This window comes from Epithele typhae (genome assembly GCF_022376455.1).
Source record: "Epithele typhae strain CBS 203.58 chromosome Unknown BXZ73scaffold_9, whole genome shotgun sequence".
In the NCBI taxonomy this organism is placed as follows: Eukaryota; Fungi; Basidiomycota; class Agaricomycetes; order Polyporales; family Epitheliaceae; genus Epithele; species Epithele typhae.
Window position 1 is genome coordinate 390,052 of NW_025954200.1, and position 15,714 is coordinate 405,765.

General features: G+C 59.2%; 5 protein-coding genes across 5 annotated transcripts; 3 read left to right on the top strand and 2 right to left on the bottom strand.

Annotated features, from left to right (window-relative positions):
• Positions 1-184: 184 nt before the first annotated feature.
• On the top strand, positions 185-2,979 carry BXZ73DRAFT_75552 (kinase-like protein; the record flags this gene model as incomplete). Its single annotated transcript, XM_048022229.1, has 8 exons — positions 185-535; positions 639-825; positions 890-1,034; positions 1,120-1,208; positions 1,259-1,337; positions 1,398-1,554; positions 1,606-2,658; positions 2,761-2,979. 8 exons carry the CDS (start codon positions 185-187, stop codon positions 2,977-2,979), a joined length of 2,280 nt encoding a protein of 759 aa, XP_047880467.1.
• A 942-nt stretch (positions 2,980-3,921) lies between these two features.
• Positions 3,922-5,494, top strand: BXZ73DRAFT_98889 (acetolactate synthase; the record flags this gene model as incomplete). The annotated part of the gene is made up of 4 exons (XM_048027826.1): positions 3,922-4,256; positions 4,408-4,603; positions 4,831-5,320; positions 5,394-5,494. 4 exons carry the CDS (start codon positions 3,922-3,924, stop codon positions 5,492-5,494), a joined length of 1,122 nt encoding a protein of 373 aa, XP_047880468.1.
• Positions 5,495-5,661: 167 nt separating this feature from the next.
• BXZ73DRAFT_98890 (uncharacterized protein) lies at positions 5,662-9,594 on the bottom strand (the record flags this gene model as incomplete). Its single annotated transcript, XM_048027827.1, has 14 exons — positions 5,662-5,977; positions 6,026-6,498; positions 6,558-6,725; positions 6,774-7,038; positions 7,092-7,212; positions 7,263-7,344; positions 7,394-7,614; positions 7,678-7,837; positions 7,902-8,098; positions 8,166-8,473; positions 8,715-8,827; positions 8,895-8,972; positions 9,336-9,538; positions 9,588-9,594. 14 exons carry the CDS (start codon positions 9,592-9,594, stop codon positions 5,662-5,664), a joined length of 2,712 nt encoding a protein of 903 aa, XP_047880469.1.
• Positions 9,595-10,190: 596 nt separating this feature from the next.
• On the top strand, positions 10,191-11,817 carry BXZ73DRAFT_88701 (uncharacterized protein; the record flags this gene model as incomplete). The annotated part of the gene is made up of 7 exons (XM_048025048.1): positions 10,191-10,241; positions 10,295-10,343; positions 10,399-10,444; positions 10,498-10,600; positions 10,681-10,822; positions 10,888-10,988; positions 11,080-11,817. 7 exons carry the CDS (start codon positions 10,191-10,193, stop codon positions 11,815-11,817), a joined length of 1,230 nt encoding a protein of 409 aa, XP_047880470.1.
• A 2,294-nt stretch (positions 11,818-14,111) lies between these two features.
• BXZ73DRAFT_98892 (uncharacterized protein) lies at positions 14,112-15,640 on the bottom strand (the record flags this gene model as incomplete). Its single annotated transcript, XM_048027828.1, has 6 exons — positions 14,112-14,366; positions 14,430-14,546; positions 14,601-14,673; positions 14,729-15,043; positions 15,096-15,488; positions 15,552-15,640. 6 exons carry the CDS (start codon positions 15,638-15,640, stop codon positions 14,112-14,114), a joined length of 1,242 nt encoding a protein of 413 aa, XP_047880471.1.
• Positions 15,641-15,714: the final 74 nt, after the last annotated feature.

Sequence of the window (15,714 nt, forward strand, 5' to 3'; positions counted from 1 at the left end):
CGCGGGACTAATCGTGGGAACATGAGGGGTAAACAACTTGCGCTTCCAGGGCCCCGGGCCTAGACTCCGGTAAGCTCGACGAGGCTTAAGTTATTGCAGCGCCCTCCTCCACTAATATCTTCCCTCCTCCCTCCACCTCCCCGCCGCCCGCCATTCCTGCCCTTTCACCCGCCGCCCGCCTGGGATGCTCAAGCTCCAGGCAACGCCGCCCTCCCCAGACACCCCCCGTCCCACCACCCTTGCGGAGCTCAGCCGCAACGCCTCTGTCATTTCCTCCTCCTCCTCCAACTCTTCCACTCCGGATCTCACCGTCCACACCCCTTCGCGTCCGCGCCCACTCCGTAACTTCTCTGCTCCGAGGACCAACCTCCGCTCCAGGAGCCCCCAAAGCCCTACAACTCCTCGTGGCTCGCGCCCACCCGCGTATCTCACCAGGGAGCTCACTATCCCGGATGAAGACCCTTCTCCTTTGAGGCCTCCCGCCTCTCGCCCCCAGTCCAAGTCGAGAAACAGCTCCGTCAATGGCCGCATGACTGTGGATGATTTCGACTTCAAGGAGGAGCTGGGCCAGGGATCCTACTCTACGGCGAGTCCCGCCTCTGACGGACGTCTGCCTACGTGTCTCATCTTCTGCAAAGGTCTTTCTCTGCTCTCAACTGGCCACCGGCCAGGAGTACGCCATAAAGAGGATAGACAAAGCCCATTTGAAGCGCAACCAGAAGGAGCAAACCGCTCTGGCGGAGAAGAACACGTTAGTTCGCCTTGGATCTGGACACCCTGGGATTGTGCGGCTACACTGGACGTTTCAGGACGAATGGAGTCTCTGTGAGTTGTCATTGCGGTGCTCGCGGCGCTCTGAACGACAGGTTGAACTGACTGTATGCGCCAGTCTTCGTCCTAGACCTCGCGCGCAACGGCGAACTCCAGTCCCGTATAGCCCGTCTCGGATCCCTCTCCATCAACTGTTCCCGTTATTACGCAGCGCAGATCGTCGACGCATTGGGCTATATGCACTCTAAAGGGGTCATTCATCGGTGAGCTTCGTTCCGATTCCGTCGTCGTCCCCGCTTCCGTCCTCCGGGTCGAGGTCCGCTCATACAAAATTTTCACGCTTCGCAGGGACCTCAAACCCGAGAACATCCTTCTTGACGACGCTCTTCGGATAAAGATTACCGACTTCGGCACGGGCAAGTTCACAGATTCTGGAGGTCCGTACCGATGTGTCCCAGCAGTCCCCACCACTAACCCGATGCTGTAGGAGAGCCCACCAAGACTTTTGTTGGGACGGCACAGTACGTGTCACCCGAACTCTTGGAACACAATGAGAGCAGCAAGAGGTATGTGATCAATCTGTGTTTCACTTGACGTATGATCGACCCTGTGGATTGCCGTGGTAGTTCGGACTTTTGGGCTCTGGGGTGCATTATATACCAGATGATCGCAGGTCGATTCGTCTTTCGCGGCCTCGTCGATTGGCAGAAGATCAAGCAGCTTGAATACTCTTTCCCGGAAGGTTTTGACGAGCAGGCTCAGGATCTAGTTCAAAAGCTCTTGGTGCGTTTCCGCGTCTCGTGGCGATACGTGTTGTCTAATCGCCTATTGTAGGTTCGCGATCCCGATCAGCGTCTAGGGGCTGGTCCTCCTGGCAGTCCATACGACATGCAAGCATTACGCAGCCATCCGTTCTTCGAGTCCATCAACTGGAAGACTCTGTGGACCGACTCAGCACCCCTTATCGAACCTGGTCTCATCAAGAAGGAGGCTCCCAGTTCATCGAACGTCAGCATTCGATTGGCTTGGGATCAAATCGACGCCGAGAACGCTATCGACGACGAGGACGAGGACGATGAAGATGCACTTAGCTCCAATGGGGAGGCCGGCGACTATTTTCCTCCAATGCCGCCGCAAACAAACGGTCATGCTCAAATCCCTCTTATCGGTCCCTATGGCGAAGTGCGGACCCTGTCTCCTCTACCACTAGCAAACGTGGAGGAGGAAACAGGAAGCTTCACCGACGGCGTTCGCTTCGTCTCACCCGCTCAGTCACAGCCTTCGGTGTCGGAAGATGAGAAGCGAGACACAGTCGCAGATATGCTCGGCGTCCCAGGCATCGAGCGATCACAACCCATCGACGTTCCTCGAGCAAACGGTCCCGGATCCCATTCGACAGGTTCGGTTTCCAGCTCTTCAGAGGGTAGCCCGGTTGAGAAGCTTGGCGCTGCGATGGACGAAGCAGCTCGTGGGCGACCACGTGCGCAGACTCCCATCCAAGGGAAAGGTTCCCTCGACCCCGAGCTGTACGTCAAAAGGACGTTACGGGGCTTTTCAATTGTGCTGACCAGCTTCTTCGGCAGTAACTCTCTTATGCAACCTGGAGAGCACATCGTCTTCAACACAATGGTCGAGCCGGGCGGACCGAAACGACGCGCGAGCCGTCTTCTTGCGATGGCGGTTACGCCGAAGAAGCACCAGCACTCGAAGCCGCGCGAGCTGGTTCTCACTAACACCCGCGTTCTCTGCGTCAAGCATAAACCCGGCCGGTCCGTGCAAGTCCGGGCGGAGTTGCTGGTGAAGTCTGCATCAGGGAAAGAGAAAGATCTGCGGTCGCTGATCACGACTATCGAGCCAAAGGGCGAGCGCGAGTTTGTCATCATCACGGTGCGTGTGTTTCTCAAGCCAGGCCTAGACGCAGCCATGTCGTATGGTCCACGCGGCAGTTTGACTGATGCGATTCTTGCACCTCTCCCATCCCACCTGCAGCCGATTAAATCACATTGTTACATCGCGGGCAGCGCCTCAATGGCGTCGACTTGGATCCGCAAACTCCAGGAGGCGATCGAGGCGCACGTGCCGCCCTCTGCGCTGACAGCCAGCACACCGCGGACGTCTCCAGCGACCTCGGCGGCGGCAACTATCGCAAACGGTTTCACGAGCGCGATCCCGCGCGCGGGGCGACTGCGCAGCATATCTCGGACATGAGTGTGCTCCATGCGTTTCCACTCTGACATGGCCTCCCTGTCTCAGAATCCCGTACCTTGTCCTCCGCTTTTAGCTTGCTTCCGACTTGGGCCTCTACACCAGCCCGCCTCGTCTTGCCTTCACGCATCTGTATCTTTACCACTCCGCTGCCCCTCTGCCACGTTCCGATGCTGTCCACCTCTCCACCATCTCCGGGTTACCTATACGCTATTTCCACAGGGTTCATTTCTCCGAGTTGCAATGCCACACGGACATCGAGTCGGACCGCGCTTACCCCATCATCACACCTGCCTCTGTTACCCTTCGCCACCATTACCCCTCATCCCCTACAGTTATACACCCCTGGACAATGCCCCGAGCGTCATGCTCGAAACCCGACCTACATCATCCACACACCCACGCTCTCCCGTCGCACTCTCCTCCTTCCTTGGTCGCCTCGCGACTTTATTTCTAAGGACGGACTTACTGTATCCACGACATAAGATAGTTAGTTCGCACTGCACGGGGCGCGACACCGCGCCTCTGTACGATAGGATTACGGCGTTCGAGTATACAAGTACAAGTAGCTTACTGCACGCATACCAATGCACATCGATCGAGCCGCGGGCGGGGTGCGGCCCTGCCCGTGGGCTGTATATGCCGACCATCCCCCGGAATGACCTCTGAACCACCCAAATCTCATAATCGTCTGCCGTAGGTCCCGCGCTGCTGCCGTCTATTTGCCGTCGCTGTGGTCCACATTAACGGCGCGCGTGCAAGCAACCCGCGCGATCTGAGATTTGCGCACTGAAGCACGGCACGTGGCCTGGAATTCTGAGTCGTGACTCGTCGACGGTGCGGGGTTCGCCCTTTTTCTACAGCCCCCGTCCCCGCGTTCTCGCTCTCTCGTCCCCATCCGAGTCATCACCACATAGGACGGGTCCTGCGAGCACGCCCCACACGATGACGCCCCTCGCCGCCGCCACCGCGCGCAGCCGCCTCGCCCTCGCCCTCGCCCTCGCCCCCCGCACCTACACCCGCGCCCCCCTCGTCCGCGCGTTCTCGACGACGCTCCGACGCGCCGACGAGCAGGGCGCGGGCGAGGGCTCGAGCGCGCCCCCGCCGCGCCCGCCGCGGCCGATCGACGACTCGACGTCCGCGCTGGACTACAAGCGGGCGCTGCGGCACCGCCCGCCGCCGCTGCCGGCGATGGACCTCCCGCGCTCGCGCACGGCGGAGGAGGCGGTGACGAACATCCTGTACAACACGCCGCCGCCGAGCCTGCAGCCGTTCAAGAAGTGAGTTTCTGGTTTGCCAGTGGGGTCGTTCAGCGTGGGGCCGCGGGAGAGGGGGGGAGAAGAGGGGGCGCGTTCTCCCGTCGTTGGTCTTGCCGCCACCTGTTGGGGGGTTTTCGATTCGGTGGACGCTGACGACATGTGCGCGACACAGACACGTCCTCAACTGCCTCGTGCAGAACGAGCCGGGGGTGCTCTCGCGCGTGTCCGGCATCCTCGCCGGCCGCGGGTTCAACATCGACTCGCTCGTCGTGTGTCGCACCGAGATCCGGGACCTTTCGCGCATGTGCCTGGTGCTCCGTGGCCAGGACGGCGTGGTCGAGCAGGCCCGGAGGCAGCTGGAGGATTTGGTGAGTGCTGGTTACGTTTTTATCGCGTTCTCCTTTCTTCCTTGGAGGGACGTCGGGGCGCGTTCTTCATTACATGCAGTTTCTGCTACCATCCCCGTTCCTGCCCATATAACCTATGTTTTCTTGAGACGGATTCCTTCTTGAGTTTTGCGTAGCGCTGTTCTCCATCTATCTTCATTTCCTGCGTAATCACGCCAGGTATCCTGACCTCCCAAATCCACCTTCAGGTCCCCGTCTGGGCCGTGCTCGACTACACCGACACCCACTGCATCGAGCGCGAGCTCCTCCTCGCCAAGGTCTCCATCCTCGGCCCCGAGTACCTCGACGACCAGCTCCTTGGCGGGCCCACACACGAGCCCCGCCGCGACGCCGCGCTCTCCGCCTCCGCGCCGCCCCCGCCGCACTCGAAGCTCGAGCTCGAGACCGCGCTCGCGCAGCAATTCGAGCACTCCGCCGACCCAGACTCCGCCGCCCCGGCCCCTATCACCCCGGCCCCCGCGGCGGCGGCGGCGCCGACGCCGCTGACCCCCAGCGAGGCGCTGCGCCTCAAGAGCGACCACCTGCAGGCGATCCAGGTGCTCAGCGCGCAGTTCGGCGGCCGGATCGTGGACGTGAGCGAGCACAGCGTGATCGTGGAGATGTGCGGGAAGACGAAGCGGGTCGAGGCGTTCCTCTCGCTCCTCAAGCCGTTCGGTGTGCTCGAGTCGGCGCGGACCGGTGCGTCTCGCTTTTACATTTCTTTGCGTTCGCGAGGATGGGCGGCTGACGATGTGGTGCGTGTGTGCTGCAGGGTTGATGGTGATGCCGCGCACGCCGTTCAAGAACACGGAGGAGGCGGATGCGGTGGAGGAGGGCGGGGCGGTGGACGCGAGCCTCCTGCCCCCTGGCTAGGTGGGTGCGGCGTCGGAAATTGAATGTCCCACATGCAAAAGTATCCCACTTCTTTTGGTTAAACGTTGCTGTCTCTCCCGTGTAGTGAATCCTATGCTCAGCTCGTGCTTCCGTGCTTCATATCCGTTCCAGTGTGATTCTGAACCCAAGCCGGTATCTACCGCCCGCTACTTTTTGCCACCCTGCGCATTCGCGAGCACCGTCCGCGCGAGTTGGACGTACTCGGCCGCGACGGCCGGGTCGCCGCCCTCGGCGGTCGTCATGCTCTCCCAGTGCGCGAGGTCGCCCTCGACGAGCGTCCACGCCTCCTCCGCAGAGTGCTCCTCCACCCAACGCACGTACTCGGCCTCGGCCCATCCGTGCAGCGCGTGCGGGAGCGTGATCGGGGAGCGGACGAGGATGTGGTGGAGGACGAGCAGAGCGGGCAGTCCCGCGGTCGCTCGAGGTGACGCGAGGGAGGCGTTATCAAGGAAGAGGAGCTGCCTGTGCAGTTCGTCAGCGACGGCTCGAGACCAAGGAAGGAGAGAGCACGGATGGCTGTGGACTCGCCTCATCGCGCGCAACGCTCTGTAGTCGTCTGCGACGACGTCCCACTCCGCGCCGCGTCGTGCGCCGCCCCCTCCGCCTGGCTTGCCGCCGTCGGTGAGGAACGCGCTCAGGGCGAACTCGAGCTCGGTCATGTCCGTCGTGAGCTGCAGCTTTCCAGCCTCCCCTAAAGGTTTCGCGATGGACGCATGAAGGACGAAGGTCTGGATCGCGAAGCGCGCCAGTGCAGGTGCCCACTGCTGGGCCGCTTGCGGGACGGCGTAGAGGGCGAGGACGTTGTGTTTGACAAAGCCGAGTTTCTCGACGAGGTCCTTCATGTAGGGACTGGCCCCGCCACCGCCAGGGGCGTCCGCCCCGCCAAAGTCCATCCGGTGCAGCTTCGCGGTTATGGCCGCGAGTTCCCGGCGGATCGCGGCGAGGAGGGGGTCGGCGACGCGGTCGAAGGTGGCACGGAGTTTCTGAACGCGGGGACCAGAAGTGAGTGCAACGGTATGGAAATAAGGCGAAAAAGACGTACGGAGATCGCAGGCTCCAGAATCACCACGACCTTCTCGGGGTACTCCTCGCGGAGCTTGTCCAGGCGGGCCCAGCAGTGGTATGTGCATGTCGCTAGCTGCCCGTTGAGCACTTGTTGCGCCGTTGCCACCGGACCGACGAGACTGGTGGCAGCACGTTCTCTTGCAATCTGAATAGCTGTTAGAGCGAAGTTCCATGCAGCGTAGATGATGCTCACCATTCCATCAAGCCGTTTGAGCAGCAGCTCCAGACTCGTAGTCGCATACCGGGCCACGGATTGAACGAGGAGAGGGTCGAATTTCGCAGAGTCGAGTTCGTTCGCGATGGCACGAGCGATGTTGACGCCTTCTGACATGCCCGGGGGAGACCGTGATCCGCCGGAGAAAGCTTGGCCGACAGCTTCGTTGAGGCGGTTCGACGAGCGAGAGAGGTACAATGACTCAAAGTTTGAGAGTGCGCGAAGAACGAGAACGGTCTCGGTGCTGTAGGGATTTGAGTACGGGCGAAACTCACGTTAGCGCAGCGATGGTCACACCTTTGTTGAGTCTGAGAGTAAACAGTGTCTGTGTGCACAGCAATCTTTGTGAAGAATGAGTGGAATAGGCGTAGTAGTCGAGGATAGCTGGTGCTCAGCGTTTGCTGCAGAAACGCGGAGTCTGTATACCCCGATTAGCACGACTGGAGCACATGCAACGTGAAGTCTTACTCTTCGCGGCTTCCTTCGCATGCCTTTCCAAGGACCTCCCAAGAGAGGCCCAAAACGTAGTGCTCGGCTTGTTTTCCAGTACCTGGTGGTCATGTCAGCAACGAGTTGTTTGCAGAGCACCCTCGACCAACCTTCATTGCCTCGTCCATGAACACCACATCGGTGACGGGGTCGCGCTTGACCTTAAGAACCTTCTCTAGCGTGTAAACCTTGATACAGCAGTCTGCCATCTCTTCGATCAGGCTTTCCAAGCTTCCCCATAGAGCGGCGGTCCACTGAGGTGCAGTGACATTCGTGGGTTCTGTTCGCACGCGCGACTTGTACAAAAGACCTTGACCGATGGAGGTAGGTTCTAGTCAAACGAACGCACGTTGTCAATGTGTGCGGCCTCGACGTGGGAGGAATGTACACAGACCTTTAGCCATGATGTCCTTCGATATGCGTGACAGATCGAAAGCTGACCGGATGCGGCCTTCCACCGCCTCTGACAGATCGCTGACCAGGTTCTGGACGAGCTCCGGTAGGACGTGCAGATTGTGTGCCGTCTGCAGGGAACTAGCGAGCATCGCTTGGTTCTGATGGACATCGGATCGAAATCGTGAACGAGGCGCTGAGGTATTCGGAGATGGAAGGACGTACTAGGGTGGCAAGACCAGTAAAGACCATCGCCTCCATGTCCGACGTAACCCGGGCTCGTGCGGCGTCAACAAAAGGCAGATGCGAGGCAACAGCCTTGATAGAACTTAGAGGGATTCTGTCACCACTGGTCTGATCTGCTTCCATTGTGCCGTCGCTCGTGGAGCGGAAATTTTCTGTTTGTGCGTCAAGGAGCGCGGCTGCAATGCAATAAGCAATGTCAGGATACCGCAGCATATAAGTATATGCAGAAGAACGGGCACTAACTCAGCTCTGCAATAGTGAGCGCAGCCTTCGCGATGGCGCGCTGGCCATCATCTTCGTTCTCCAGAGGGGTGTCGGGTCGACTTGCGCTTGTGGGCGTTCTGGTGGATTGAGGCTTCGACTTGGACCCGGCGGCGGTGGACTCAGCAACTTCGCTCTTACTCATCTCTGTGAGCTGGAGCTCAAGCCGGCGAGTGAGGATGACGAAACGCGCCGTCCTTCGTAGAATGTCCGACGCTTGCTGGATGCGCTCGAGTTTGGAAACATGTTTCTGCAGAGATAGATAAGGGATCCGTATCTTGAGACGTAGCCTGTACAAGACACATTCGCGTTAGTCACCTGGACATTCCGAACGCGGCGCACAGTACAACGACGAAGCTTGCGAATGTACTCCATTCGATCGCTATCTGTTCCCTTCCCAATTATGCTCTGCACAACCCGCCACAGGTGGCGTGGGTGTGCGAGTGGGCGGGCTGGGGTCGTTAGGGACTCATCCGAACAAGGCTCTGTGGTGAAGGATTCGGAGACGAGTACAACGAAGAGCAGGCTTACTTGTCTAGGGAAGTATCGAGCTCGTTCAAACCAGAGCGGACAGACCCCAGGGAGCCCTCCAAATCTGATACACCGGCAGCTTGGACAAGCAAATCTTCGTGATGCGTCGTGACCTGGTTGCCGTCAGCAAGTGTGCGGCGAATACTATTGTGAGCCGTCATGAGCGCGTATAGCGCGTACGGACTGCTCGAAGCCCTTCGGGGCCAAGTATTGATCGTGATAGCAGAAGGTCATATGTCCAAACGACTCGTACACGCTCTGCGGCAGGTGTGATCTTAAACATCTGCATTGTGAGTACGCAGTTCATTATGACAGCATCCTGTGACCTGAGAAACTCGAGGCGATATTTCCTGCGAGACTACAGAACATGCAACCTCCTGTGTTTCGTATCATACATTGAACCGCACAGTCCACAAAGAGCGCAATGAAGCGCGTCCACCCTTCGGCAAGCGCGACCGTGCTCCCACCACCTATCTCAGGCCTGCAGCCGAGGCCCCGAGGGATCTGCATCATGCATGCGAGAAGCACGAAATAGGAAGTGGGAGCACAAGACCACGTTGCTTCCTCCGGCAGCCCTGATGCTCTTGGATTGTCACAGAGATTGTAAGGGTGGAGACTTACTACATTCTTCAGCTGTTTCTCTACGTCCTCCAAATTATATGTGAGTTTTGATATCGCTACAGATACATCCTCGCTGGCAGGAGCTAGTCCGCTGCTCTTGGCTGGTTTAGTCTTGGCTCCTTGTGGAGGGTATGGCTCTCCGGCGAGGACGGCATTGGCATAGTCGTTGGGGTCGAAATCCGGGAGTGCGAAGACGGCATAGTCTGAATGAGAATCAGAAAGTGTAAGCGAAGCAAAGCCGTAAGAACAGACCAGACATTAGAACAAGTCATAGAGAGAGCGAAGTGATGCCAGAGCGAAAGCCAATGTAAGGAGTCGGATGCGCGACGTAGAGCGACGCGCCTGATACGAAGGATCTAATCTTATCTGGGAACCGTTACCGTAACTTCCCCCCTTGACTAGTGACTCTTGCCCCCGCCTTCTTTCCGCCACGTCGACGTCTCCGCAACCTTGTTCCTCGCCTCGTGCCCGCACATGCGTGCTTTCTTTCTCACTGGCATCCGCACTGCGCGGTCCCCATCTGTGTCTGCGGTCTAGCCCTTTTCGCCGATGTCTGCCCGGACGCGCGCTACGAGCGTGGATCCCCTCTGCCTTTGTGCGTCGCGCCAGCGTCCTCGCCGTCCTTTGTGGCCGTCGAAGATCGCAAGGAATACAAACGAAGGGGCGTGACGTCACGGGTAGCTATAAGATGGGAGATGGATGGAGCAGCTGATGCCTGCCCTGTTGCCGCGCACACCCAACTTCCGGACGCGTTCGTGCGCCACCAACCACAATCCTCCCACCATCTCCTCGCCTACCCTTCAAATCCTGGCCCTGTTCCCCCCGCGTTCACCTCCACCTCGCTCCTACCCGCGCATGGCCTATAACTATTATCAAACACAGCACCCCGGTTGGGGAACTTCTCAAGTCGGTCTCTTCACTCTGCCGCTGCGTCGCGCTCATGTTGAGATGGTCTGTAGTTCCAATTCGGTGCCCCTCCCGTCCCTGCATTTCAACCGCAGCCTTCATGTGAGTACCCTTCTTGTGTCTCTTCAGGCGCACACAGCAAACGTGTTGTCTTCAGGGCGAGGGTATGACTACTACAATGCCTATGCGTCGAACCCAGAGCCGTAAGTCGATCCACCTCCTAGCATCGCATTCGATCGCTGATCGCTTCATCCAGGGGCTTCTTCGACACGATCATGGGTCGTGTACGCGACTTTATGGGCGTAGGTGTCTCTCGCCAAGACTGTCGGCACTGGCACAACAAGATCTACAGCGGCCAGGTGAGTTTACCTCATCTCTGCACTCCTTTCGTCTTCATAAGCTCAACGTGATGCCTTCTCCACTACAGGTCTCACTCCAGACCTGTCTCCCAGCTGATGTCGGTGCGGCGGCGGCGTATGAAGCTTACCGGACCATGAAGCACAACAGTTTCCTTTACGAGCCGCTCAGTGCAGATCGGGAAAGGCAACGGGAGGCTTTGACGGGCATGGCAGTTGCGGAAAGTACGTACTCAGCCTTCGTGACGCCAGATCTCTTCTGGATTTACGTGTTTCCCTTGCTTCTCCAGCGCAGCGTCTGTGGCAGTTTGCCTCGCGTCACATGGATCACTACGGACTTGACCAAGCTTGTGAGACGGCAGCCGCAGCGGCTACAATGCTCGCGGATCGTGTACGTCAAATTCCTTTCATCTGTCCTGCGTTCCCTCGTCCATACGGCCGTTGTATATTCCTGGAGACTGATGTCACCCCCCACCTTGCAGCTTTTCACATCCATGGGTGGACTCGCCCGATCCAACTCATACTCGTCGCTCAACGAGGCCTATGCCTACGATGACCCTTACCGCCATCACGGTAGACGTTCTCGTCGTAACTCTTTCACATCGCCCACGGTAGTCCGCGTTGGAGGCTCGCCGCATATGGGGTCCATGCCTCTCGGATATGGACAGAACTCCGTTCCCATGGCTGGAACGACGCCCTCGTACGTCCCGGGGGTTCCTGGCTCTTACGGGTACGCTTCTCCGCTCGATGGACGTGCTTCCCCTGGACCCTACGGCGCCCCCGGTGTGGTCCCTAGCGCGGGGTACACCTACAACGGAATGCCTGTCGGAGGGTACGCTGGCTCGGCCCCCTACGGCGGCATCCCAGGAGCACCCTATTCGTCAGGCGGGACCGTTCCCCCCGGCTCGACGGTGGTCATCCAGCAAGGCCACCGTTCCCGCCGCCACTCGACCGCAAGCAGCCACGGACACCACCACCACCACCCGCAGCACTCGTACTCGGGCTCCAGCCGGCGCGAACTCGATCGCGAGCGCGAGGCAGAGTACGAACGGGAGCTCGAGGCGCGAGACTGGGAGCGCGCGGACCGCGAGCGGCACGAACGCGACAGGCGGCGGTGGGAGGAGAGTCAGCGCTACGGAGCCGACGACTACGGGCGGTACGGGCGGATGGGCAGTCTCGGGAGCTCGCCCTCTGGGTACGGGTACAGTGATCGGTACTGAACGAGACTGGTGGTCAATGAAGGCCAAACCCGTGCGTCGGGGGAGATGGGGCGGTCTTCGCTCCCGGTGGTGCGTATTAGCAAGGCATTATGTTGATGTCTCCAACTCTATGTGTTTGTCTACTCATTTATGTTCAGCTACTTAAAAGTGCTGCTGTAGTGTTGCGCTGTCTAGCTTGATTCGTTCAGGAGATGTGTACGATATCTGATCCTTGTTAGCTTGTACTCGCTTTGTACGCTGTGTTGGCACAGGTTTAGCTGTACTGTAGCTACGTTAATTGAGTATCCACTAACCGCATGACGTATGACCACACTGCTCGATCGCTCTGTGACGATGTGTGTATCCGAGCTACAGGTGCAAGGGAGGTCAGTGTATAAAACGTACCCTGTTAGGGGTCCGTTGCGTGGCGCTCTGTCGATCCTGGGTCGCACGTAGTCTCCCCTAGGCAGCCCTTCTATCAAAGGGTCGCACGACGACTAGACCGTAGTATGTACTAGGTCGGCGTTGGCTACACTTCAAGGAAGTGGTGCCAGAGCGCCGACGGCACTCCATGCGATCAGGGCGTAGAGACCGGGCTGTGATGCGGGTCGCTGACTATGGCTGAAAAAATTCGCAGTGCAGTTACTGTCGGGTTGCTCATCGCTGCAGTCTTCGAATGTGTGTACGATTGGAACGCCGGCAGCACGTGGTGAATCGGATGCCCTGATCGGAGATCGACTCAGATCGAATCGCGAGCGCAAGGGGCAGCTTGACGCTCGATCTTTCGGCTCTCACACCGACGGCCGCCCCCATCGCCCCGGTGTTTTCGCCTAGCCGCGGTGCGTTGGCGACACGCCGACTGCCAACGGCATACAGTGACGTCTTGTTCTCATCTGACTCGCACTCGCACACCACTTTGGTCTGGCCCGCGCGCACGGTAGCCGAGGTCGCGGCCTATTGCCGTCACCTTCGGGGAGAAGTCGTCTAGTATACGGAGAAGGCGAACTCACGAGTCAGGATGACCGGGTGCTGCATCCTGTTGAGGCAGTTGCTGCTCGAAACGGTCGATCTACGCTCGGCGCACGCTGGCCGGCGCCTCGATCGAATGCCGAGACACCCACCGAACATCTTGTCGTCGAAGTCCATTTCACGCACGAGCTCTTATCTCATAGCCGTTTGGTCGCCACTGGTAGACAGGAGAACACCACACGATGTTGGAAATGCCGCAACAACGCGGAGCAGAGAGACCTCGAGTACTCGACAGGCGTACAAAATTCGACCGCCGCATCTGCCAACTCGCCCGACGGCGGGAGAAGCTTCGCATTGACCCTACGCGGTGGCCTGAGGCGCGAGCTCCCCCCGGTCCTCGGCTCGACCACGGGACATCATTCTGGCATCTCGCACGCCCACGCCCACAACGCCAGCCGCGACGACGCAGCAGCCAACTTCCAGCCACTCTGCAGACCGCGCGCGGGACAAGCTCAGCCGGCAACTCAACGCCAACGATCACGGCCCTTCCCGAGCCCGCGCGCGTCAAGTGTGATCCTCACGCGGATCGACGGCTCCAGGCAGCTCTCGCGTCGCGGGAAATCGTCATCTTTATGTATCGACCCGCCGTCGACTGCGACCCCCCGATCCCGCCTCTTCCTCGACGACTGCGGTGGCGCACGAGCCCATCGTTTCATCTGAGCACGTTTGCTCCGCGGTCTCCGGGTCAACGCTCGGGCGCGCGGACGGCCTCCGCGCAACACTGGGTGTCGGCACGGTTCGTGATCGCGCGAGGCGGGCGTCGAAAATCGATACCGTGGCACGGGCTTGGGCGGGTGGTGTGTAGGAGATACCTAATGGCGTGTGCGTATTTTCCATAGATACAGATGGGGGACAACGGAGCAATGAGTACGGGCTATAGTCTAAAGTCAGGAGGGTATGATACAGGGTGCCAGATGTTCGATGTGGACGAAGGGTATAGGTATTGCGGATGAAGGCGTTCCGTAGCAGTGTGGATATCAAAAGCATAGCGCAGCGGGAGAGGTGTACGGTCGGTGAGCGAGCGCATCTAGCTGTGCTTCCCGAGTTCCTGTAAGCAAAGCTGTAAGCCCCGACAAAGCACTGCTTATTCAGGTTGCTGAGCGAGCAGCCGTCAACCGCCCAGCGACTGGTTGAGCGCCCATCCGGACCGAACAAACGGAGTGCGAAAACCATGGAGAAGAATGTCGGGGTAAGGGCGGGGGAGGGGCTGAGGGAGCGCGCCAAGGGTGTTACGGCATCCCGGAATCTTGACCACGGGTATCGGGGAGACCGCCGGGCATGGCCCCCTACCACAGGGAGGGTGACTCCGACATGAAGTTTGATAACGCCTCGAACGACGGCTGAGGGCCGGGGGTCTGCTGAGGCTGCGGGCTCGATTTGGAAAACGCGACGAGCTCGGCGGCGAGCGCCGCGCGTTCGAGCGTCTGGATGCCCTCCCAGGTGAGCTGCAGAATCCGCGCGGTGTGCGAGTTCGAGAACCGAGAGATCTGGGGGACGGTCTCTTCCGAGAACCCGAGCTCGGCGGCGACTCGGATGCAGGACTGGGTGGCATGCACGTAGATGAGCAGATATTCAATTCAGAAGAGGACGGCGCGCCGGCTCACCCGGGTATAGCCTCTGAATTGCGCCTGGTGGTGCCTCCTGTACTCGACCCATGCGAGCAGCATCAGCGCGTGGAGGGTGTCGAGGGTGCTAGGGGGGCCGTCGGGAGGAATGAGGCTCTAGCAACGGATACGTCAGGCCCATACTCAAGCCGCGCACGTGGACGGGCGCACCTTGGCCATCTGGCAGTATACGTCCGCCGTGTTTGCCGATCCTATTTGCAGAATCTCTGGCACCGTGGAGAGTCTAGAAATGCCGTCAATAAGCGCTGTTTCAAATTCTCGGATGACACAGCACGCACCGGGCTGCGGAGGCAGCTATCGCGTTCGCAAGGACTGCGGGTAGGCGGTGGTGGCAAAAGCGGTCGACCACAGATTCCGACGACAAAAACGGGTATGATGAACTGAGCTTGTCACAAAAGTCCTGGATGAACGAGATCATAAGTGTCGGGTGCGGTTGCGTGCCGTCTATGTGATCAAAAAGGCCGAATTCGAGCATGTTGCTGGGCGGGAGGAGATTGGAAGCCGGAAAGCCAGCAAATACGTTGCTCTGCCCAGTGTGCATCTCGGGGATTTGACAAGGGGGGGTCCAATCTAGCGGCGCCACGGGTCCGTCCCTACATCGAGGTTCAACCCATGCTACATGCACGGCAATGACTGGGTACGTACCGACTCGAGGGCCCAGAGCGCATATCAGATACGTCCGGAAACGTTTGAAAGGAAGACATATGTGATGTGCTCACACCCATGTATGAGGAGAACATTGCTGGCGAGTCCGAGCGATCGGAGGAGGCTGGCGAATGATCGCTCGAGGGTTGTGCTGACGGAGGGGTGGAGCCGCGCGAAGGCGAGGAAGTAGAGGCATTGATGGCAGAGAGGTGGCCTTTGCTCAATGATCCACTGGACGCGTCCCGCAATATCGATCCGGCACCCGAAAGCATGCGTGTGCGCTCCGCGAAGTAGTTCTCCCTGTCGCGGTACAGGCACGGCACGTTCGCGGAGAGACAGGCTTCACATTTGCCCGTCGCAGGCTGCTGGACGCACTTGATCTTCTTGACGCGACTGAGGACGGTGAGGATCGGGATTAGCACATTGATTGAGAATGATGCAGCGCGGTGAACGCACCAGTGATCGCATGAGGTGACCAGACGAGGACGCTTCTTGTTGTTGCGGGAGACCTGAGGAGCCTCGATGACGAATTCGATGTTGGCCATTGGGGCGTCAGCGGATAGAAGGAGGAGTGATGATTTGCCGTGGCGGCGAGAGGTAGTGGCGATGAGGGTCGAAG